General features: G+C 37.3%; 1 protein-coding gene across 1 annotated transcript; it reads right to left on the bottom strand.

Annotated features, from left to right (window-relative positions):
- Nucleotides 1–4,007: 4,007 nt before the first annotated feature.
- LOC141363395 (cyclic AMP-responsive element-binding protein 5-like) lies at nucleotides 4,008–23,202 on the bottom strand. Its single transcript, XM_073866066.1, has 5 exons — nucleotides 22,812–23,202; nucleotides 16,272–16,349; nucleotides 12,810–12,903; nucleotides 9,655–9,776; nucleotides 4,008–4,216 (listed from the first exon to the last, which is right to left on the bottom strand). The coding sequence occupies exons 2-5, from the start codon at nucleotides 16,323–16,325 to the stop codon at nucleotides 4,055–4,057; spliced, it is 432 nt and encodes a 143-aa protein (XP_073722167.1). The 5' UTR covers nucleotides 16,326–16,349; nucleotides 22,812–23,202; the 3' UTR covers nucleotides 4,008–4,054.
- Nucleotides 23,203–24,191: the final 989 nt, after the last annotated feature.

Genomic DNA, 24,191 nt, shown 5'->3' with positions numbered 1-24,191 from the left:
GACAGACATACCTAAAGAAAAAGGAATTAAGACAGACGAAAAAAAGCAGTTAAAGAGCAGTGGGACGCATTTGCGCAAGAGGGGCGTCCTCCCAAAAAGCTGATATCCCCACCAGAACTGCGCCAATGATGTCATCACTGTGAGACACACCCAAGCTGGCTACACGACACAAATTTAAAGTCAATGTAGGGACAATCTGAAAGATACACACACGCAGATGTGCACGGCACTTGCAAAATCTAATACAATCTTTCAAGGAATGTGACGCTATGCTTATTGCAAGTTTCTTACCATATTTGGTAACCTGGTTTAACATTAAAAGGAAAACCTGTTAACCCCAAATTATTGCTGCTAAACGTTTAATACTTGCAGTCGGACAGCAGTGTGCTAAAATGTAAGTACTCGTTTTTTATAGTAAAAAATCAAGTAAAACGCAAAACGAAAGTCTTACAAATGAAAGCATCATACAAAAGACAGTATAAGTTGTCAGAATAAGACACAAGATTATGGCTTCAGTTACTATTTTATGGCATTTCGTGTACACAAACACTCAAACAACCTACATACATTTGCATTAAAATTATACTCCAGCCAAATATCAAAATTACCCCATGATTTACTTACGCTCAAGCAATCCGAGATTGACACATTTGGAGTTATTTTAGTAATGTCCTTGCTCTTCCACGCTTTATAAGGGTTTTAATCAGGGATCAGAGAACAACTTCTGATCCCCTTATCTTTTACAAAATAATCCACATGACTCCAAGGGTTAATAAAGGTTCTCTGCAGGTAATCGATGTGATTTTGTAAGAAAAATATCCATATAAATACGTATATATATACTGTAAAAAATTAGCTGTAATTATGCAGCTGGTTGCCAGTAACTTACTGTAGAAGATAAATACTGAAAATGTTTCATGTTCATTTAACTTTAAACAAACTGTTGCCAGTAAATAACATCAATGTAAAATCTACAGTAAGTTACTGGCAGCTAGTTGCCAGTAATACCCAATAATACTGTAATTTCTACAGACATTTTTTACAGTGTATATTTATATATATATATATATTATATATATATGTATATGCAGTCCGCACGTAACTTCTGGTAAACTCCGCTAAGAATAAATCAAATAAATAACCACAAAGTTCTTTAAACGTAGTTTATTTATATAACAAGCAAAAAAACAACACATAGATTACCTAGGAAACCAAAACATTAGTTATTTTCGACGAGGCATTTGTTCAAGAGACGAAACCAGAAGTAAGGTTCGGATCCAGACGTGTATCACGTGCGTCCGATGAAACCGTCTATATATATATATATATATGACCTCTATAACTATAATAACTAGCTTCTGGTAACAACGCCATATTGGAAACTAGATATTACAGTTTATAAAGTTTACAATTTTAATATTTTTCTTTAAAAAATCACATTGATTACCCGCAGAAAAATTATTTTTATTATTTATTATTATTTATTAAAGTACACCTATTTCATTGCTAAAAAAACGATGTTATTTTGTGTATTTGTTATAATACAATGTGTTTGCGTTGTTTATGGTTCAAAAACACATTATTTTCCACATACCGTACATTTTTGTAGCTCCGAATTCATTCTCTTCCTGAATTGCACAGATTTGAAAAGCTCTGTGTCCCTGATTGGCCAGCAAATCTGTACGTTGTAATTGGTCTGAATAACTCTGACGTCAGCCGGAAATGTGACGCTCTTTACCATGTTTGAAAGATTCGCTCACAATGCAATGCTACCAGGAGTTAACTTACAGGCTGTGAGTCCGAAGCCTGAGGAATTATGATAATGTCGATCTTGTCTACATCACCAATCCCAGGAAGTAAACTGTTGCCTACAATTTGTGTGTTTGTTGTACTCCAAGAAACGAGATTAACGTTGAAGACAATAACTCGTGTCATCGTTTACTTTGAGGTTTATACCTCTTGCATATCATTAACATGCACTAATACACACTTACACACCAAAGGAAATGTAAAAAAGCAAAACTGACAATAGGTGCTCTTTAAGTAATTGGAGCCATGTGGATTACTTTTGTGAAGGTTGGATGCACTTTTTAGAAGTTGTTCGCTGATCCCTGTTTTCTACTAGCCTGGGTGCCAGCCGATCTTAGCCCCGCCCACAAGAATGTGAAAACGGGAAGATCGGTCTGGCGTTTCTCCGTTGAGGAGCTACTATGCTTGGACAAATGCTGGTCGAACCAATCAAATTGTGAGGGCGGGCTTTATACGATGATGGACAGATAATCAACAGTAACGTAATGAACCACGTCACCAAAGAGCGCGTGTGTTGAATGGCTGCTGCTGTAGAGTTCAGATGTTTGGATTCTGACATTGAGTCTGTTCTAAAAGATATCGACAGAGCATTGATTTTAAAAGAGGAACAGAGAAACGCGAGCAGGGCATTTGTTGATGTTTTTGCCGTCCTTCCTATTCGGCAAAAGTTGGTCGCAACTGAAATGGCTAACGTTATCACGGCGATGCAGCTCAGCGTGCACGACGAGATGGATATAATTAGCGGTCGTTGCCAGCTTCTTTTCGGAAGCCCGGAATCGTGGTTGCTGAATAAATGGAGGGACATGCTAGGCTCCAATATTTTCAAGCAAACGTAATGGGTATTGTCGTGGATGAAGTTCACCTAACGTACAAATGGTAAGAGATAGTCTTACTCTATGACTTAGTAAATACTTCATGTTGTGATATAAACGAAATGTTGTAAACATAATAGGTGTTGATGTACATTCGCTAACTCAGTATAATCACAATGTTAGTGTCATTGTTGCGAAATAACTAGCAGTTCAGGCTGTAAAAGACGTCACACACTCCGTTGCTCTGATTGGTCGTAGGTCTATCCAATTGAGTGCAGAGGCATTTTTCGATTGAGACACGCCTCATAATTATAGCTCAATGGAGCGGTATCAGACTCAAATTCTGACTAGAATTGAGTATGACAACGTCAGGCTAGTTTTCTACCATTATAAAGCTAAGAAGAGCAAGGACATTTACTAAAATAACTCCAAATGTGTTCGTCTAAAAGATGATGGACATATATCTCGGATTGCTTAAGGGTGAGTATATCATGGAGTAATTTTGATATTTGGCTGGAGTATCCCTTTAACAGAAACATTTGAAGTCTTTTATAGTGAGCAATCAGCCCATAACAGAGACAGCTTAGTCTAAACATAACAAGGGAGCTAAAACTAAACTACTTTTTTTTATCATGAACACACATTTTTTTAATTTTAAAATGTGGTTTGTTCTTATAATTCAATTTGAACCACATATTACAGTATGTTGCGTTTCCTAATAAAGCTACTGACCAACTGGCAAATTTCATTAGTTTTGCACTCGAAATACTGAAATCAAAAACACAACATTGTTTCGCACAGGATATAACAACTGTTGTCTACTGCTTTCTGTATGACACAACACATTATAAAGGCCTCTTAAAGGGATAGTTCACCCAAAAATGAAATTCTGTCATCATTTACTCACTCTCATGTTGTTTAACCTGTATGAATTTCTTTATTCTGTTAAACACAAAAGAAGACATTTTGATAAATAATGGTAAGCACACCGTTGATGGTACCTATTGACTTCCATAGTATTTGTTTATCCTACTATGGAAGGCAGTGGGTACCGTCAACTGTGTGCTTACCATCACTTAATGAAATATATTCTTTTAGAGATATAAAGATACAGGTCATACGATTATACAACAACATGAGAGTGAGAAAATGCTGACAAAATATACATTTTTGGGTGAACTATTTCTTTAAAAAAAAAGGCCCTCTTTGTAGCGTCTTTTAAAGACCACAGTCGCTATTTCTCCAATTTGGGCAAGCCAACTTCTGGATTCTGATAGGAGAAATGCAAACAACAGTATGGAACTTGGACCAATATCAAAACCACCAGCCTCTGTCTACCAAGCGCTCTACTTATTAAAGATTACTGACAGCTAATAATAGTTATTAGCGCATTCAACCGCTGTGCAACAGATCTGCCGTGATATGAAGACGTCTTACCCGATCTGTCTGTTGGTGGAGGGGGCTTGAGTGATGACCGAGCTGGATTGAGGTGAGGGCAAGGCCTGTTGAATCACAATACTGCTATCATGATTGGCCATCCTCGAGTGTGGCTGCTGGTGCTGGTTATGGCCTGCCTGCCCATGAAGAGCGATATTCTGTTCAGAAAGAATGAGCGAGCAATTGGGTGATTCTCGCGAAATTAGACTTATGAGGTGTCATGAAACATTTTGATAAAAAAGTAAATGCAAAGTAAGAGTATCAAAATAAGAAGCATACAGTTACAAACATCTCTTCATGTACTATTTTGCACATGATTTCAAATGACATCATACAAGCCAATTTATTTTTTCTACATTTAAGGGGAAAATTTTCATTACCGCAACGTGCCTTTGACATGGAAATATTAATAATTAAAAAATCTAAAAAAAAAAGCTTCAGTGCATGTTATATTATAAACATTCACAGTAAAGAAACATGTGGTTTTTATTTATAAATGTAGAGACAATTATAAGCAATATAAATGTGTCCAAGACCAATTTTCTCATCCTCCGCAACAATTTTCAATCATTGTTTAAGCCCTCAAGGAACTAACCATTTAAAAAAAAAAATGTTGGACTGTGACACTCAAGACGGCTAGCAGGTAAGTAGTTCTTATTGTTTTCTCTCCAGATAAAAGTTGAAATTTTGCTTGTCATAGTACCTAGACAACTTTTTAGTTCTCATTACCGAAACATGAGTTTGTAAATGCATATATTTTAAGGAACAGTATGTAGGATTGTGGCCAAAACTGATATTGCAATCACAAAAGCTGTGGCTAAAACTGGTACTGCAATCACACAACTGGTGGCCAATACACAACATGACAACATAAACATCAGTTGAGGGCTGCAACTATACTTCTTAAATGCAATATCCTGGCCAGACCACTGTTGTGAGTGATATAGCTTTTTGAAATGTCTAGTGACATATCAGGGCCATTTTATGATTAATTGATATAAATTTCTTACATACTGTTCCTTTAATGTAATATCATGTTTCGGTAATGATAATTTTTTATAATGATAATCTAAAAAATGTAAATGTAAAATCCTCTAAAAGTAATGGTTATAGTAAGTTCAGACCTTAATCCTTTATGTGCAAAAAAAAAATGGCTTCAAGGGCTTTTAAACAAATCTGATGCTAGACACCTTCTAAGTCTGGATTTCGTGAGAATCACCAAGTTACATTTTGTGTCATATATGTGGGTTTGTTATATGTTGTGTTTTCGCTACAAATAAGTGAGAAATGAATGTGTAATATTTAGTGAGTGATTTTGGCTTGACATGATTCCCCATGCTAGACATTAGGTGTGAGACAGACATTTCTGTTTTTTATTATAACTTCACACCATTGTTTTATCACCACAATTCAGACACCTAACTGGCTATGTAAACACTGTAAGTCTGGATGTGTATCCAGGATATAAGTCTCATGTCCATCATATGCGTTACAATACTGTGCAAAGTCTTAAGGAACCACCAAAAACTAGTTATATATGTATATATATATATATATGTTTCAGGTCTCTTTTTTAAGCAAAAGCAAGCAAAAAATGTAGAAAATATATTCACAAAATGTAAAAAACAAAATGGCTTCTTCTGACAAAAGTCAGTATTTAGTGTGACCTCTTTTGGCACTAAACACATCTTGAACTCTTTTGAGGAGATTGAAGTCATGAAGTCATTAGATTAGAATTAGACATTAGGATTTCATTTCATTTTAGGAGAGCCTGCATGTCCCTGCTCTTGCTCAAGTGTAAGGGGAGATCACATTAAATACTTGACATTTTGGCTTATCATTTTATTCTGTTTTTTAATAATACTGCATACAGATTTTCTGGTTGTATTTTACTTGAAGAGACTAAAAACGAATTATGCCTTATACTGTACCATTGCAAAAACAACGAATCTAATGGTGGCATAGTGGCCTAAGATTTGCACAGTACTGTATTACTAATACCAAAATCAAACTATACACGGATCTATTGTATTCATTTATTTACTTTAACCAGCTAAACTGCTGGTTTGGTGAAAAGTGACACAACTGTTTCAATGAATCACTGTACTGTAACATACAGTAACTGATCTTTTGTCTATAAGGGTGAGCTGTGAAAAATATACCTAAATATATAAAGTCTACATAAAGTATTAACCATCAATTAACTTCAACCAGAACTATGACTGTAGAGATAAAACTAGAACCACACTGCCTCTGAACTTGATCTTCACACGCCACTCAATGCGATGTGTGAAACAGGAGGTTTGTTGGTTAGATTTGCACTTTGTTTCAATTTTAAGTGTGATACCACTGAGAATTCAAGCTTATGCATTTCCTGTAAGATAGCGTCGAAATAAAGATAGCGACAAATGTCTTTGGAGAGCCACTGCTTAAGTTCATTTGTAGTCCAAATTTTTTTTGTTTGTTTTTGCAACTATTATGGTTAAGGAGACAAACTAGGTCTTCAGTGTGTCCAAAAGAAAAGAAACGCGCTGCTTTACTTCCTTACTATTCTCTTTAGTAAACTTTACAGCAAGTCAAAATCTGTACTCCAAAAAGTGCACCATACTCTTTAATCATGATCAGGTTCTTGACACATAAACAGGATTCCACATTTTAGTACACTTCTTTAAAACAAGCACAGCCGAATTCCCTGAAAGGCCCTAGGCGATATCTTCCTCTCACCTGAGAAACGTTTTTTTTTGTTAGCATAGCAAAGTAAAAGCTGCTGCATGCTTACTTTGCATGGTGTACTAACCCTACAGTGTAAACTCGCCAGATTAGCAAACACCATTAGTTTATCTACAACTTGTCTGCCCTGCATACAGTTCTGTAGGGTGGTGGTCATTAACACAACCAGTCAAGGTAAAACTGATAAAACAGTCATTAGAGTCAAAAGTAATGTCACAGATGCTTCACCATTATCACAATGAAATATGACTGATGGTGACAGCATTTCCTACTATAACTCACCTTGCTTTGCTTTTACTAGAAAGTATATATATATAGATATACAGACTATTCACACACTGATGACATTGTCAAGTTGCATTAAAGTGTCTGCCAAACGCATAAATGTAATTTATATATAAGTGTCAACCGGGGGTTTGGGGCGTGTCTACTTGTTTGTCCAAATAGGGAATTGGAAATATTTAAACTGGCAATATTTTGTAATAAAGTGCCCAAGGGATGACGTATTTTTGTAGGCCAACCCGGAATTTAGCGGGACACTGGTGTCCTCACCAAAAAGCCTGTTCATTTTTACCATAGACTTTTGGATTATTGCAAAAAATATGCTCCGTTTTTAACAAAGGTTTATTGTCCAACAAGATAATCTTCACAGATGAACCTAACTTTTATGAATTTTGAAGTCTAAATGCGTTTCCTAGAAATGAACCGCTAACCTTAAGGTTGAATGTACACACACCACCGAATTTTTGAAAACCCGCGTACATTGAATTTAATAAAATGTAATTGAATTTAATTGAAATTTTGTCACAGTGCACACGCGTTTGACGTCTGTGTACATGTATGAGTCAAATTAACTATACTGGGCAAGGCTGGCTTTCGGCCATGCGCATACGTTCGCGTACATGTATAAAAACAGACTATACTTCAGGTTTTAAGCTACAAGTGAACTACACCAACGTCTCTTGACACCTACGTCATCACCACCAAGCTTTCAAAAGCACTTCAAACTTTATTAAAGGATTAGTCCATTTTCTTAAAAAAAAAATCCAGATAATTTACTCACCATCATGTCATCCAAAATGTTGATGTATTTCTTTGTTCAGTCAAGAAGAAATTATGTTTTTTGAGGAAAACATTCCAGGATTTTTCTAATTTTAATGGACTTTAATGGACCCCAACACGTAACAGTTTTAATGCAGTTTAAAATTGCAGTTTCAAAGGAATCCCAAATGAGGCTTAAGGGTTATCTATCGAAACGATTGTCATTTTTGACAAGAAAATTAAAAAAATATGCACTTTTAAACCACAACTTCTCGTCTATCTTTGGTGTGACGCTCCAGCGTGACCTCACATAATTGCGTAATGCCGTGAAAGGTCACGTGTTACATACTGTATATGAAACGCACATTTGCGGACCATTTTAAACAATGAACTGACACAAAGACATTAATTATTATAATTCGACATACAACAACGTCAGAACGGTCCTCTTCTCCACACTTGTAAACACTGGGGCATAGTTTTGCATACGACCTCCGTGACCTCTTAACGTGATGAAGTATTGCTTGAGATTGCGCTGGCGCATCACGTGACCAGAGATAGACGAGAGTTTGTGGTTTAAAAGTGCATATTTTTTATTTTTCTTGTCAAAAATGACAATCGTTTCGCTTGATAAGACCCTTATGCCTCGTTTGAGATCATTAAGAGTCCTTTGAAACTGCAGTTTTAAACTGCATTAAAACTGTTAAGTGTTGGGGTCCATTAAAGTTAATTAAAATTAGAAAAATCCTGGAATGTTTTCCTCAAAAAACATAATTTTTTCTCGACAGAACAAAAAAAGACATCAACATTTTGGATGACATGGTGGTAAGTAAATTATCTGGATTTTTTTAAAAAGAAAATGGACTAATCCTTTAAGCACATATTAAAAACATGATCCCTGATAAGGAAATACTCTGATGATAAATGTTTGTTGGGATTTGTGCTAATGTTGCATTGTTTTTGAGATCTTTACGTGTGATGGCGCTTAAAGCCGTGATAGACTTCCATGTTGTGACGTATTTCCAAGTAAAATGGAATATTACTTGTGTTTTTTACTGTGAATTAATCGAATATAGAAAAGTAGGCGATTCATTCAGAAATGTAACTAGCAGCAGGCTGTCAAGCTAAGGCAGAAGTACATTTTTAGATTTTGATAAAAGTTTATGAGGGCACATAAATACAAATAATGACCCACACGGATAAATTGTTTATATGAACACAGAAATATTCCATTAAAAATAAGAATTGTCAGTTTTGATTTCATGGGGACTTTAAATTCTGTAGTCCCTTGTAGCTTGTTAGCAACCACCTTTTTAAAGACAATGTAAAGCATTAAAAAATCACGAGTGGGGGTATTACTGATGTGTTTTATGTCATAGAATAGCTATAAGTAACCCAAAAACGTATTTAAGGCGTTAAACCAAAACCCCATTTAATAAACCCAATGACTTTAAACGATAGCACCGGAAAAGCTAAAATGCTAACTCCCTACCAGGTTTTGCCTACAAAAATACGTCATCCCTGCTGCACTCTCTTTGGTATCATGAGCGATGCCAACATTTGATACTTAACCTTAAGATGGAGAAACAGATCGAATCCAATGTGTGTGTGTGTGTGTCTGGGTGATATGTGATGCCCAGACAAACAATGCTATTTATGAACTATCAGTCTCTTCGAATCTCAGGTGCCAAATCTGATCTGGGTACTTCTTTACCTACCTACGTATCTTCCACCTGCCTGCTGTTTATTTGTTTGTTGGGTGGCATAACAATGACAATAGGAATATCGGTGCACAGCTGTGTGATCCGCCACCTCATAATCTCACCTGTTTGCTGTCCTCCTCCTCCTGAGCTTTGCAAAACTCCTGCTCGATGGAGCAGCCCAGCTCGCTGAAGAGACCCACCTCATCACAGTTCTTCAAAAAGCGTGTGGGGGTCGGTGTCTGGTCTGAAACAGACAAGAGTAAAACTTTAGGATATAAATAGATCAACCTAAGGATGTGGCTTTGATACCCACACAATCTATTATTATAAGTTACTTATAATAAAATGCGTAAACATAAACTGATGTTGTTAATGCCAAAATAGATTTTGTTGCTCTTCACATATGATACACTAAATATGTGTATCAATGCTGTGCCAGTGTTACATGTAAACAATCATGCAGACAATATAATTGAGTTAACACAGATCAAGGATGCATGATTACAAGTCCTTGATGTACGGTTCAGTCTACACTGTACTATTCATCATGAGTTTGATAAAGTACAAGATAATGAGATATTATGTGGTTTCAGTGTCGAAATTACAAAGTCAATAAAACGTGTGTGTATGTTTGATTTCTCAATGAAGTGTGTGTTTTTAAAGGAGTGTAGTATACTGCGGTTGTTCAAGGAATGCATGTGCACGCTCATTAGCGAGCAAGTTACTGAAAGATCGGCTGCACGTCAAAGAATGTGGAGCGATTGAGAAACCTAAAGCGGATCTCGGAAATTTGATCTGTCACTCTGACTGTAAATAATGAAAAGGACAGAATCACAGCCAGAGAGCAGAGAGACACGGCAGGTGGCTTAAAATGCATCCCGGTGTCACAGAGCGTACGGTCAGTGTCAGGAGATTTTATTTAGCTGTTTGGGTCGGGTTCAGTTTGCATGGGGATTTACCACTCGTGTTGAGAGATGCAGGGCTGGCGTTGAGCAGAAGGAGGTGGGCCGAAATGTTGTCCTGGGCCCTATGATAATGGGGACCCTCTAAGGCTATGTTTACATTAATGCGTTTATCCTTTAAAACGCGTTACTTTTGCTACGTTTACGCCTTTCATTTACACTACACCACCATTTTCGACCGTCATAAATGGATTCGTTCATAAACGCTGCAGACCCTGTTTTAGTTTGAGAACTCCGGGGTTGCGCTGCAGTGTAAATGAACGTAGACAGAGTCTTATGTAAATGAACAGCTGATGTTAACGTGACAGCGCATCATTTTCAAAGTAAACATTATTTTTATTCAGGTAAATGGAGGTTTGCCAAAAATAGTAAACATCTACCAACCAGCTATATCAGATTGTTTCAACATGTATCCTTATAGATAATGTGTGTTTTATATTTATGTTTGAGTATTGTTGGGTTTGAATATTGTTGTAATGTTTTGTTTAAATCTAGTTAGCTTATTACGAAAGATAGACTGTAATTTTAATAGCATATAGGGCATTTAAAAGGCCAATATGAAGGGAGAATTGTAATGGGTCAAACATTATTTTCGAGTTAAATTTAAGTTTTGTTTGCTACTTCGTTTCATATAATTTGTCTCTTAATTTTAATCGATGTTTTGTTGATAAGTTTTGTAAATATACATTAATAAAAACAATAAAATCAACCTCATATTAATATTTAATGCTCGTTTAGCCGATTGCTTTTTTTGCTATTTCTGTGTTGCGAGCGGAGGACATGCACGGACCTCGCACACTTTTAAAATGTAACGTCATTGCACACTGAACAGCGACATGTAAGGAAAGATAAGTTATTTAGTGTTTACCTCTTATTATGTTTGATTGAAGTTTGCATTTGCTGAAATTTATTTTTGCTTCAAGTTCCCTACTGTTTAGTACTGTTCACTTGAATGCCTCCTTTTTAAATCATAAAGACCTCTCTGTTTGGTTTATAACATCATCAACATTAACCTATTAATCATATTAATATAAGACTTTCCCAAACACATTTTTATAGGTTCAAAAATAGTGTCAGTTGCCGGCAAAGGATCCAGGTATGAATTTTTGTCAATATCACACACCCCTAGGCTGCATAAATGCGCAAAGGTTATTTTACAGTTTTATGCACATGCCCAGTTACGTGATTGGTCATGTTTCATGCATTTATGGTGGTGTATAGTGTGAATGAAGATTCTTTTTAAAATGCCAGTATAAACGAGGATCGTTTGCATTTTAAAATGCTGTTTTAAAACGCAAATGCTCTAATGTAAACGGGCCTAAATGTGTCTTTTTAGTGCTGAGTTTAAAGCCCACCCTTGCACCGACCAAACTGCATTGTCCAGTTTTAAATATATTTTTTAAAACCTACATTTTGTAGGTGTGTGGCGCTGGGGTAATATCGCCTCCTGCAGCCATGTTACAACAGAAAAGTCCTTGATTATTACGCCAGAATGAGAGTATAGGCCATATCGGCCTAGAAAATCACAACTTTAAATTTTCTGTCGGTCTTAGTACACGATGCAACTACATAAGAGTCAAGTTTTAAATAGGAAAAATATCAAAACTCTTTGGTTATTTTTTTTGCGTAATGATTGGCTACAAGTGTTTTGGTACTCAGCCCGACTCCTTTTTCCAAAGTGTTTTTCAAAAATCCTGCACCCCGCCCTTTAGAAATTAAGTGAGCTTTTAAAACAGGAACAAATTTCTAAAAAATAAGAAAAACTTGATTCAAGAAATTCTCTTGAAAATGATCTTGCGCAATTTAACATTTTGCCTCGGGTACTGGGAACACAACCGCTCACTAACTGTCATCACGATTTGAGCATAATTTCATGTCTTTATATCCAAAAATCTAATTTAGATCAGATTTCCAACCACCTACAAATGTGGTTTGGAAAATTTGGATTTGGCTTTTTGAAGTGTTCATACTCCAACAATATAAAACTGGCTTCGGTAGTACTTCCCTAAATCCCTTAAATATGCACCGTGGACTTGTCCACTTTTCAGGATAGCTGTTGAGACTTATTTTCTTTCCTCCCTCCCCTGCGTCCCCTGAGACGTTCAGCGGTCTAATTGATATGGAACTCAGGGTACGGCTTGATGATGGGGATTAGGGGAATGAGATGGAGCACAGCACAAATATTATTTTTGCCACATGGCTCTGCATTTAAAACTCCACCTACACTTTTGCCAAGTCATGCGACCTGCTTAATGCATCTAATTAAAGGCAGACACTAAGTGTAAACTGACACACTCGTGTGAGGCCTGTCTCACCTGATAGCATGTTGTCATTTTTGATGGAAGGAAATTTGAGGGTCATCTCGTGCTTGTGTCGATGAATCATTAGATGATCTTCTGTAGGGAACCTCTGGAGAATATGGAAACAAATATGGTTGCAATTTATTCACACTAAACAAGAGTTTTAAAGAGAATTGAGTTGTTTCTTTGGTATTTCGTATTCGTAAAACCCTGGTTTGAATTAAGAAAATAATCAGTCCCCCTCCTTAAACAATCTCTGTACAATGAGGAATGTTATTTTGCAAACGTTACACTTACTACCTTGTACAAGACTAAGCCTTGGGCATAAACTGTATAAGTGGATTACAATAACACCCTTTTAATTGAAATAACATCCTAATTATCCTAACTACATTATCTTAATTGATGTTTAAATACACCACAGAGAGATATTGTATCTCTGAATGGGCCGCATGCATCAGCATGTTGAGACTGATTGTACCGGCCTAATCTAATAGTTCAGTGGTTTTAACTGTTGGGTCACACCCCATAAAATATAGAAGGTTTGTTTAGATAAGTTTGTTGACCTGAAAGTGCAAACAATACAATGAAAAAAAATTTAATTGTGCATGCAATATATAATTGTGTTTAATTATAATTAAATAAATAGAATGGAATAAGAAATCGCTCCCATATCTTATGTTGTTGATGTCAAAAAATCTCTGATTAAACTCTGCGTTATTGTGCCCCAAATTAATCTGTCACTAGGTAGAACCTAACCAATTATTATTGCCGACACAGACAAGTTGCTTCACATCATCTTCAAAACCCATGAACAAAACTATGCAATGTAAAAAAAGATTTCCACTACATTCACTGTGTTGAAAAAATCACACTTACGTCGCAGAAAAGTCAAACCAAACAAATGACTCACGAATCGACATGAACTTGTGAAAACTGAGTTCTGCTTTAAATCAGAGACTCGTGAACAACATGAGTAAATGCATGATTTTTATTAAATGGGCAGGATTAAAATAAGCTAGTGCATATCTGAGTCATTTCTGTGTTCAATTTGTGAATGAACTTTCAGACAGATTTGCAAAAAGGGATTCAAAAAATTATTTGTTTTTTAAAGTCAATGCCATCGTACAGTAGATTTATATTTGCAATTTATTATTTAATAAATCCCCACATTTTAAAATAAAAAATATGATTTAAATAAATCGTAATGTTCCGAAAGTATGTTAATGTGAAGAGTTACAAAACCCCCTAAGTGCCTCTGACATGTTTTTCTTGTAAATGAGCACTTGTTTATCAGGCTTTTATGTTTAGGTTTAGTACGGAGCCCCTAAGGGGACATGAAGAAAAAATTAAATAAAGTTTAGTTTCACATGCGCATGTGAAACTATCGCGTTTAGTTTCGCGTGCGCACATGAAACTTTAAACGTAAAGGCGAAAGTTTCATGTTCGCACCCAAAAGTTTCTTATGTGCATGGGATAGTTTCACGTGCGCACACGAAACTAAACTTTTGAAAAAAATTCTGCACATGAAGGATTCGCGTGAGCACATAAGTTTCACGTGAGCATTCAAAAGTTTCACGTGATCACGCGAAAGTTCACGTGAGCACGCGAAAGTTCACGTGAGCACGCGAAAGTTTCACGTGAGCACGCGAAAGTTTCACGTGAGCACGTGAAAGTTTCACGTGAGCATGCGAAACTAAACTTTCTATTTTTTTTTACTCCAATGTCACCTTAGGGCAGTGTTCTTCATTGCGCGGCTCGCGAGCCGCATGCTGCTCGGCAAGCTTTAATTTGTGGCTCGCATGGCAGTAAATAATACAGTGATATGATCATGCAGGCATGCGTTTTTTCTGTTCTCTGCTCCGGACGCTAACTTTGTTAGAAAACATACCTATTAGATCAAGATGCACGTCGAGAACTGTGTTCAATCGCATGCAGCGCTTGCACAGAGCGCTCGTCATATGACATCAAAGTACCGTGAGATCAGACTGCTTGTTATGCTTTCGAATTGCTCTCGCGGCACAGATGTCACTCGCCAATCGTTCTGTGCAGCGCCGCATGAAATTACGAGAAAGGTGGCCCCCTGGTGGTTTGGGGGGTACTGCATAAGCATATTATAAGAATGCTTAGCATTAAAATCCTTTTTTTTGTCATTAAGGGAAATCATATTGTCTCAGACTGGTAAATGATAAAGAACGATTTGCCCTTGTATTTATTGCATTGCAACAGATTGACGGATTGATAGGCAGACATGCTGTTTATGACTGCATGTAACTTTTGATACTTTGCGTTAAAGGCGGCTCTCCTATTGACCTTGACCTATCAGTGTGGCTCTCATGAAAAAAATAGTGAAGACCACTGCCTTAGGGGCTCGGTAATAATGTGACTTTAATGGCAATGAAAAGATTATTAGTCAGTAGTTGAAATGCCTTATTTTCATAAATGTCACTGTTATCTTTCACTTCAAAACCCTGTAAGTAGATGCAAAAATTTCCACTACAAAAAAGTCTCCAGTCACTCTTCACTGCCCGAATAAAGGAAAAAGGCTCAAAAATCTGGCTATTATCCTAATATATTTGGTAAACCTCCTTTAAACGGGTAAAAAAACTATTGCACCGTGATGTACATGTGACTAGAGGACTTTGCTGAAAAATATGTGCCGATAGCATTTGGTTAATATCAACATTTCATTTTTGACGAAGGTGGTGTGCAGCGGTGTTAGGCATGGGCCGGTAACCGGTTTCAAGGTATATCGAGGTTTTAAACAGTCAAGGTTTCAAAACCACTAATATGTTCTGTGATATCGTCTCCAAGGTATGGCCTGTGAGTTCATACAAAATTCATTAAATCATTAAGTCATGTGATTGATTTGATGTTTACATTTAATATACATTACGAAAATAATATATATTTTTTGAAAGCATATTATAATTTAAAGGCTTTATTTTTACCTGGCATTTGAAAATAACACATTTTAGTGTTGCAATGACAATACCGCAACACCGTGAAACCGTGGTATTTTTGCTAAAGGTTATCATACCACCAGAATCTTATATCGGCCCATGCCTAAGCGGCGAGCAACATGTCTTGCATGTTTTCAAATATTGCTGAGCCTATATGGAGCAATGCTAATGTAATAGTAAAGAAATTAAATAAAATGTTTAATTTTCAGGTCTTTCTTGTATACTTTGTATGATAAACAACTCGTTTAAAAAATGAGTAAACCAAAGCAAAATCAAACCCGAACTGCTTTAATACTTGAGTCCCCAATAAAACATGCGTTAAGAGAGATTATATACCAGTTTACAAGGATACCTCTATGAAAAAAAATACAGATCTTATAAAACCCCAGTGGCTGAGATCTACCTCAACAAGATACCATTTCACTGTTGTGGTCTGTGCCACAGTTTCACATTGAGAAGGAGCTTTCTCGAGTTACCTGTCCATTCGTCTTTGGCATTGTCCAATCAGACTCACCTGAGAGCAGCCCGGGGCACTGCACACGAACGGCCTTTCCTGCTCTGAGTTCATTACTGTCGCTGGCTCCTCATACACCTGAACACAAAGAGGAGGAGAGAAATTCACATCAGGTTCACCTCCAGGACACAAAAGCAAAGAGACACGATCACATTGTGTCACCGATGTATCGTGTGCTCTGTGCTACCCAGTACGGAGTACGGATTTGGTGTCTTACGCCCTGGGAGATGCATTAAGAGATGTGAAGGTTAATGGAATAGTTCACCCCAAAATGAAAATCTTTTACCCACCAGATGTTATTCCAAACCAGTATGACCAGTATCCAAGCCGCTATTTTGTATATCAATAAAGTATCCAAAAAGTGGGGTTTTCAAGCTCAACAATAAAAAAGTTAGTTAGTTCCCAGTTTGATCCTGATTAGGACATGGGAAGGAATACTGATAATAAGTGTACATCTTGAATTTGGATGAGGGTGTACCTGTTAATAATCACTTTTCATTGCTAAGTGCAATTTCATTCGAACTTAAGAAGACTTGAGTGCCTAGAACTGACCATAAAATGTCACCCTGCTCCTCGGTAAACATGTGAACTGACCACAGTGTGAAATGAAAACTATACTTTCTGTGTTGTGCACGCAAGTCTAGGTCAAGGTATCAATGGCACTCTTTTGACACTCTTTTGACACCTAAACTGTCTTTTAATACCTCGGCGACCATGACTTTAGCGGTTGGCGTTAGTGAGTAATGCAGTGAGTAATGTCTGTGCTACTAGTGTCACAAAAAGGAACTGAAAATAATACTGTTTTTAAATCCAAACATTCGCCGTCTTCCACTGGTCAGACGAACAGATAGTCCAACCCCAAGCACTTTTTTGGTTTAAATTTTAAAAACGTTAAAGGCGGGGTGCATGAAACATTGGAAAACACACTTGTAGCCAATCAGCAGTGAGGGGCACGTCTACTAACCGACATCGTTGCCTGGGTTGCGTATGTGCGGTCTATCAAAAGAAGGTCCAGTGGCCGGATTCACAAAACATTCTTAAGAAGAAAAATCTTCTTAACTGCCATTTTTATCTTAAATTCAAGCTTAAGAACAAAGTTAAGAATATATTAGCAAACATTTAACTTCCTCCGTAATAGCCTACATTCATTGTGAAATTACAAACAGCTAAAAGTCGCTCTAAGCGGGATGCGAACCGGTAATCGCTCCGTCATGCGAGTAGAGCTCTCCGAAACCGCGGGCACGCTTCACCCTCCGCGTCCGTCTCTTGACGCGTGAGCGCGGGAGACGAAGTCAAGTAGGCACGGAGAGTGAAGCACGCACGCCCAGCGCTCGACCTGCATGACGGACCGATTGGGACATTAGGGAATGATTATGTACTCATACTAGCTGGCCTCTGTTACAACAGCGAATAACATCCTGTAGTCTTAATGCAACACTCGTTTGTATCACGTTTATGATCACAAGATAGTCAAAAGATTTATGGATAAGTGTATTGTTACCTCAGGGTATCATAATTCATTTCAAAGCTTGTCATTTTATTCTTAAAGGCGGAGTCCACGATGTTTGAAAAACGCTTTGGAAAAGGAGACGGGCCGACTACCAAAACACACTTATAGCCAATCATCAGTAAGGAGCGTGTCTACTAACCGACATCCTTGCCGGGTTGCGTATGTGTGGGGCGGGTCTATCAACAGAAGGTTCAGATTCGATTAGGGTAGGGGCGTGTTTGTTTAGGTGATTTCAAATATCAACATTGGCTTTCAAACATCGTGGACTCCGCCTTTAAGACACAAATTTAAGATATTCTTAAAAAATGTTCGAAAATTGCACTTAGGAACATTCTTACGAACTTCTTAAAATTGATCTTTAGAACTTTCTTATTTTTTGTCTTAAGAATGTTTTCGTGAATCAGGCCCCAGCTGATTATATTGGGGTAGGGACGTGTTTGTTTAGGTGAGTTATAAATGTCAACATTGGCTTTCAGATATCGTGCACCCTGCCTTTAAAGTTTTTCATCTAGAAGTCAAAATATTAAAGTTAAAAATTTTATAGCAGTTTACATTTATTGTAATAAATAAAATAATGCAAAAAGTTTATATTTTATACATAAATCATCAAAATTAGGTTTATGTTACACTTAGTGGTTTTACTAACAATGGCTACTAGTGTCAACGGTCTGCATACTCGTCACAAATTAATAAGTGCAATTTAATTCGAACTTAAGAAGAGAGACCTAAAACTGACCATAAAATGTCACCCTGCTCCTCGGTAACCATGCGAACTGACCACAGTGTGAGATGAAAACTATACTTTCTGTGTTGTGTTGTGTTGCAAGTCTAGGTCAAGGTATCAAGAACGGCCACTCTTTTGACACCTAAACTGTCTTTTAATACCTGATAATGAACACAGCAAACCGACTGTGTAACAAATTATGGGAAGGTCAATAAGGGGTAAAAAAAATTCATCACAACGACAAAACTCTCAACTATTTCTAAGGTCCATTTTGCCAAGTGGTACATTTTTCCAGCATCAATGCCAAATATGTCTTTCACTGCTCACCATGATCACTAAGCTCTTTTGTTCACTGCTATGATGAAGCTAAATGCCACAGATGACAGCTTGACAATGGAATGGTATGCCAGTCATTTAGTTTCTTAAAACGGGCACTGTGTTAGTGGAGCAAAGTTTGTGATCACTTAGCGTTGGATGCTGTGAAATATATCAGTCAGAAATGTGCTTCAGCGTCATATCCAACTAAAGATTTACAAAAAAAATATTTTCTAAATTTTCTGTTTAAGCTTTTGTACCCTGCAGAATGCATTTTAAAATCAAGTTCATCCCGAATAAGAGTGCTACATTTTTATTCAAAGTTTGAATAAATTAGGCATAACGTTTTATAAACAAACATGCATGGGACATGGGACGTGCAGAACTTCATAAGCAATGGGCAAACTGACTTTGCATAAATTTGCAAAATTTCTGCACTACTCTGCTGGCACACAACTGTCACCCGGTCATTAGATTGCAACAAATGCTTATTTAATCACAACAGTGAAAACATTGTATTGCTCAGCAGTATTTAACTTTTGTACACCGCGAGTGATCATAAACTTTACCAATGTTTCTAACACCTGTTTGGGTCATTTTATAGCACCCTTGGGCACGTTTTTTTGCAAAAGAGTAACAGTATTATGGTCTACGACGGCCTAATGAGACCCAGCTGTAATGGACCATGAAAGCGAAGTCAAGTCCCCTTCATATACAGCAGCAAAACATACTGTTGACACACTGCTTTGACAGCTAACAAACACGTTCCAAATGCATGGAAAATAAACATGTTTGGAAAAAAAAGAAAACTTCAAATGGTTCGCTTTGGACCCTTTGGGTACACATGAGCCCCGCTGTGTGAACGCTTTCATGCGCAATTTGCATGTGCATTTTTTTTCCTGTCCGATTGGTCTAGCCAACCGTTTCCTTCCATGCAGTCAAAACATGCAAATTTGTCGTTATGTTAACCAGACATCTTTTTCCTTACAGTCCGGCCCTGGGATACAGCCCCTCCAGACGGCCTCTGAGACACTGCCCGTGGGGATTTCAGGGTCTGGACAGGGTGTTTCTATAGAGAACTGACATCAAGAAGACGGCTGCTAAATGACAAGTCACAAATGTTCTCCTTTTCTGGTTTCTGTCTTTCTCTCTCTCTCCCGGTCGCTCATTTTGTCTGTTCGTTTCGAGATCGTCTTTATACACAATATACCCCCCCCCTCATTTGCTTTATTCTGATTAATATAATTTACAGACAGGAACATGATGCCATATCGATTTCCACCTTTCAAACTTTACAAAACTTCTCTCTGTCAATAATTAAAAGGTATATTGTCATTTTGTGTCCCTTCGTGCTCTGATATTATGACACCAGAGATATGCTGTCTTTTGACAGTGGCCTGGCCTTAATCCAACAGCAAAGACCACAGTGTAACACAATCAGACCCCTCCAGCTATATTCCCAATCTCACACTACATATACTCTCACCAGAACTCCAACATGCAACGCAGCGACTACAAAAACTGTCATCAGATCTGTTCATTTTAAAATACGATTTCAACACGCAAGTGCACCTTATTCATTTTTATGACAAAAACATTACCGTATCATTTCCGCCCCCGAGCAACCACGGCAAATCTTTTAGTCCTTTAAACTGTCTAATATCCCCGTGTGACACAGGGCCAGGTGTGTGATATTTGCTCACCGGTGGTCAAACACTGCTTTGCTTTTATTTCACGGGTGTTTTCACTTAGCACGAGGAAATTTCGTTACACTTCTCATTTAGACTGACCCGGTGTGGCAGCAGAGGAGGATTAGGGACCGGGGTACAGTTTCAAGGGGAACTGGTAAGGAACTTTCTTCTATAGTACAGATCTGAATTCAAACAGTATGGTGAACAGGCGGAGGGGAGGAGGAGGGTGCTGAAGGTTACAGCAAGCACAAACTTGTGCTGCAATTTAAATCCAACCTCCCCCCCGTACTCCGCAGGCCTTCGGCAGCATAGGTTCAAGGTAGGATCAGCACAGCACCCGGGGCAAGGAATAAAACATACAGACGATGCAAAAGATGGTGTAAACCGCTCATAATGAACAAACCAAAAGGCCTCACAAAAGCAACCTTCAATCACTGTCATTCATCAGAGTTTAAGCATAAACTTACAGAAAACTTCTAGTTGTTGACTTATATATCAGTTGTGCAAACATTTGTAATATGAATATCGCATTAAAATTTACTTTTTACAAAATAAAAACAATGTCATTTGTATGAGATATTAAATTTAGTAAAAACTACTTACTATGTTATCAAATTGTTCCTGTAGTTCAATTTGTAGAGCGGTGCATTAATAACGAAAAGGTCATGAGTTTCATCCCAGGTCCCAGGGTTAACACGTACTGATAAAATGTATAACTAACTTAAATCTGCCAAATGAGCAAATGTAAATGTAGGTTGTTTTAAGAGTATTTATGCATCGCCCCGCTGAGGGTTGTGACGTAACATGCCACCAGGAAGTGTGCCGCTGACAAAACATGTTTTTAATCTTTTACTTATTGAGAATATAATAAAATCATATTATTTTACATTTTAGCTTTTATTTTTGTAGTATAAAAACAAAACAAAAATTCTCCACCCACACACAACCAACAAATCCAAGTGATGAAAGAAACTGTTAACAGATACACCAACTTGTCAAAACAGCTAAACTTGCTATTTAACAATATTGTATACTCCACAGATTATAATATTACGTGTTTTTTGTTAGGTTCACATAAATGAAACTATACATTTGAGAATTCAGTTCATATTCATTCTAAGGTCATCATGCTTAACAAACATAGTCAGGTGGATTCAGTCAAAATGAAAAAGCATTTGCAAAAAAAAAAAAAACATTGCTCAATAAAGTTTGCTCCAAAAGAAACACACATTAACATTACCTACATAAAAATTAATACCATTTAGATGCTGTCTATAATTATTAATATACACTTAATAACTTGTATGGTGTATATGCATGCAAACTAATACATGTTGTATTAAAAAACACAACCCAGACTACTAAAAGCACGTGCTATATTTCACATTGGATTAAAATCTTTCACGTCTTTGGGCTTTTAGAGGCGAGTTTGCCTCGTCAGCACAAACCCTCAATACCTCTCCGCTTAATCAAACAGTATGACTGGTCTGCATTATGACGTCATTGCGTATTTGTTACAATTTAACAAACTAAAGATGCGCTTCAGTGCAAAGAGCCGCGTGCATATTGCAGGTCAACCGGTTTATTTGAAAAAGCTGTAGTGGGACCACCGCTGTGTCTTTACCGATGGCTCTTGTCCTGGCTCGGGACGGGACAATAGACAGAGCAGAGTGCATTTATTCAAAAACAGCAAAGTTTCGTCAGTATAGACGAAACATGTTATTAATGAATGAAGCAAAACATATGTTAAACGCTATCAACCGCGTCTCATAAACAACGCTCGACAGTGACAGCGCGTGCGGGACGCAGCATTGTCTTTATACGCATACACACATGCACTTGCACGCGCGAGCACGAAAAACTCCGCGGTCGTGTTTGACAGCTTCGCTGCTCAAACTAACAACAACCGAGTCCGGATTAAGTTTCACTAGATTTATCTGACTATATGCAGTGTTTACGATTCCAGTCAAGAAGTTTGTCGTTTGTTGCGCACCATTAACGCGCAATTTGGGAATTGAATAAAACAGCGCGAAACCTGTTACATGTAAACACTCCATGAAGAGAAAAAAGTAAACTCGCGCTCGGCGCGTGCTTTCTCAGTGACGAGAAAACGACTTAAACAGTCCAATGTAAACTCATTCTATAAAAGTATTTAAAATGGGTTGATGTGAGTCTCAAATAAACTTGTCACTACTTCATATGGCACATTTAAATGGCACCGACACAGTGAACAACAAGCAAGTGCATGTTTATGCAAACCAACTGAGGTATCGGCATCAAAAACAAGTGAAACAACTCACCGCAGAAGTCTGGAGAAGATGCAGCACACTTTCTGAAGGAACCACGTTGAACTGAGGAAAGATTACAATACGATCTATTTAGAGAAGCATTACATCACCCCTTTGGTGACGTCACGTGGGATTCCTGAACTTCTAAATCATTGCGGTCCCTCGTGGAGGCGGAGCGAACGGGGCGAGGGCGGGGTCAGTGCCAGTGGGTGTGGCAGCAACACTAACATCTGCCTGCCTTCAAGTTGTCATTGTTGTTCTCCGCACTGTTGTGAAGTGTATGTGATCATGAGATAGAAATGCCAGGGTAATTCCATTACACAACATTTTTTTCCATGTGATTACATTTGGAAAGGTGTGTTTTTCTGTCAATCATTAAATTGGCAATTAGACAAATAAGGTAGGTTATTAAAGCTAAACCAAATATATTTATGCTAATTATGATTTCTTTAATTAACACACCCATAATATATACCTATGAAAAATATTTAGAAAAGTTAATATTTTTCTATACCTGATTGTTGAATACTGTATAATGTTTGTTAATAAATTATTCATCAATTGCATTACTAAGTGCTTCCAATTGATATGATTTACATCAAACTGTTTATTAACAGGGGAGAGAGAGGGTGTACACTAGGCTTTGAAACATCCCGGTTTAATTCAGTTATCCAGGTCTGTTAATTGTGCACAGCATGCCAGTGCCTCTGTGTGTACTAAATAATGAAAGTGTCAGAGGTAAATAAATTATTGGCTGGATTATGTCTGCCTGCAAGTGTTGAATTTAGAAGATGCTGTTACAGAATCAAAGCTCAGACTCCTTTGTCCACGATAATTGCTAGGCAGATGTAATGTGATGCAAGTGATATCGAAGGACAAGCCAACCAATACCTGTGGTTTCTTCTGTACATATCAATAAAATACTTTTTAATACAAAATAAAAACTGGTGTTGGAGGTGAGGGCTGTATTTATTTGCTGGGATTACAAATCTTTGTTAACACTATTAAAGGGGACATATCATGAAAATCTTTTTTTCCCCATGTTTAAGTGCTATAATTGGGTCCCCAGTGCTTCTATCAACTTAGAAAATGTCAAAAATGTCAAGCCAGTAACTTAATTTTGGTAAACCATTCTCTGCAAGCATGTAAAAAATGTAATTGAAATTTGGCTCCCCCTGTGATGTCAGAAGGGGATAATACCACCCCTTAATCTGCACTTAATCTCCAACCACGGCACTGCCATTTAGTGCAGAAATCAGCTAATTTGCATTTTAAAGGATACACCCAAAAACAGCCAATTTTTTGCTCACACCTACAAAGTGGAAATTTTAACTTGCTATAATAAATTATCTATATAGTATTTTGGGCTAGAACTTCACATATGTACTCTGA

Source organism: Misgurnus anguillicaudatus, unplaced genomic scaffold (genome assembly GCF_027580225.2).
Source record: "Misgurnus anguillicaudatus unplaced genomic scaffold, ASM2758022v2 HiC_scaffold_34, whole genome shotgun sequence".
Lineage (NCBI taxonomy): Eukaryota > Metazoa > Chordata > Actinopteri > Cypriniformes > Cobitidae > Misgurnus > Misgurnus anguillicaudatus.
The sequence above is the reverse complement of the archived record's forward strand: the minus strand, read 5'-3'. Positions and strand labels throughout refer to the sequence as shown.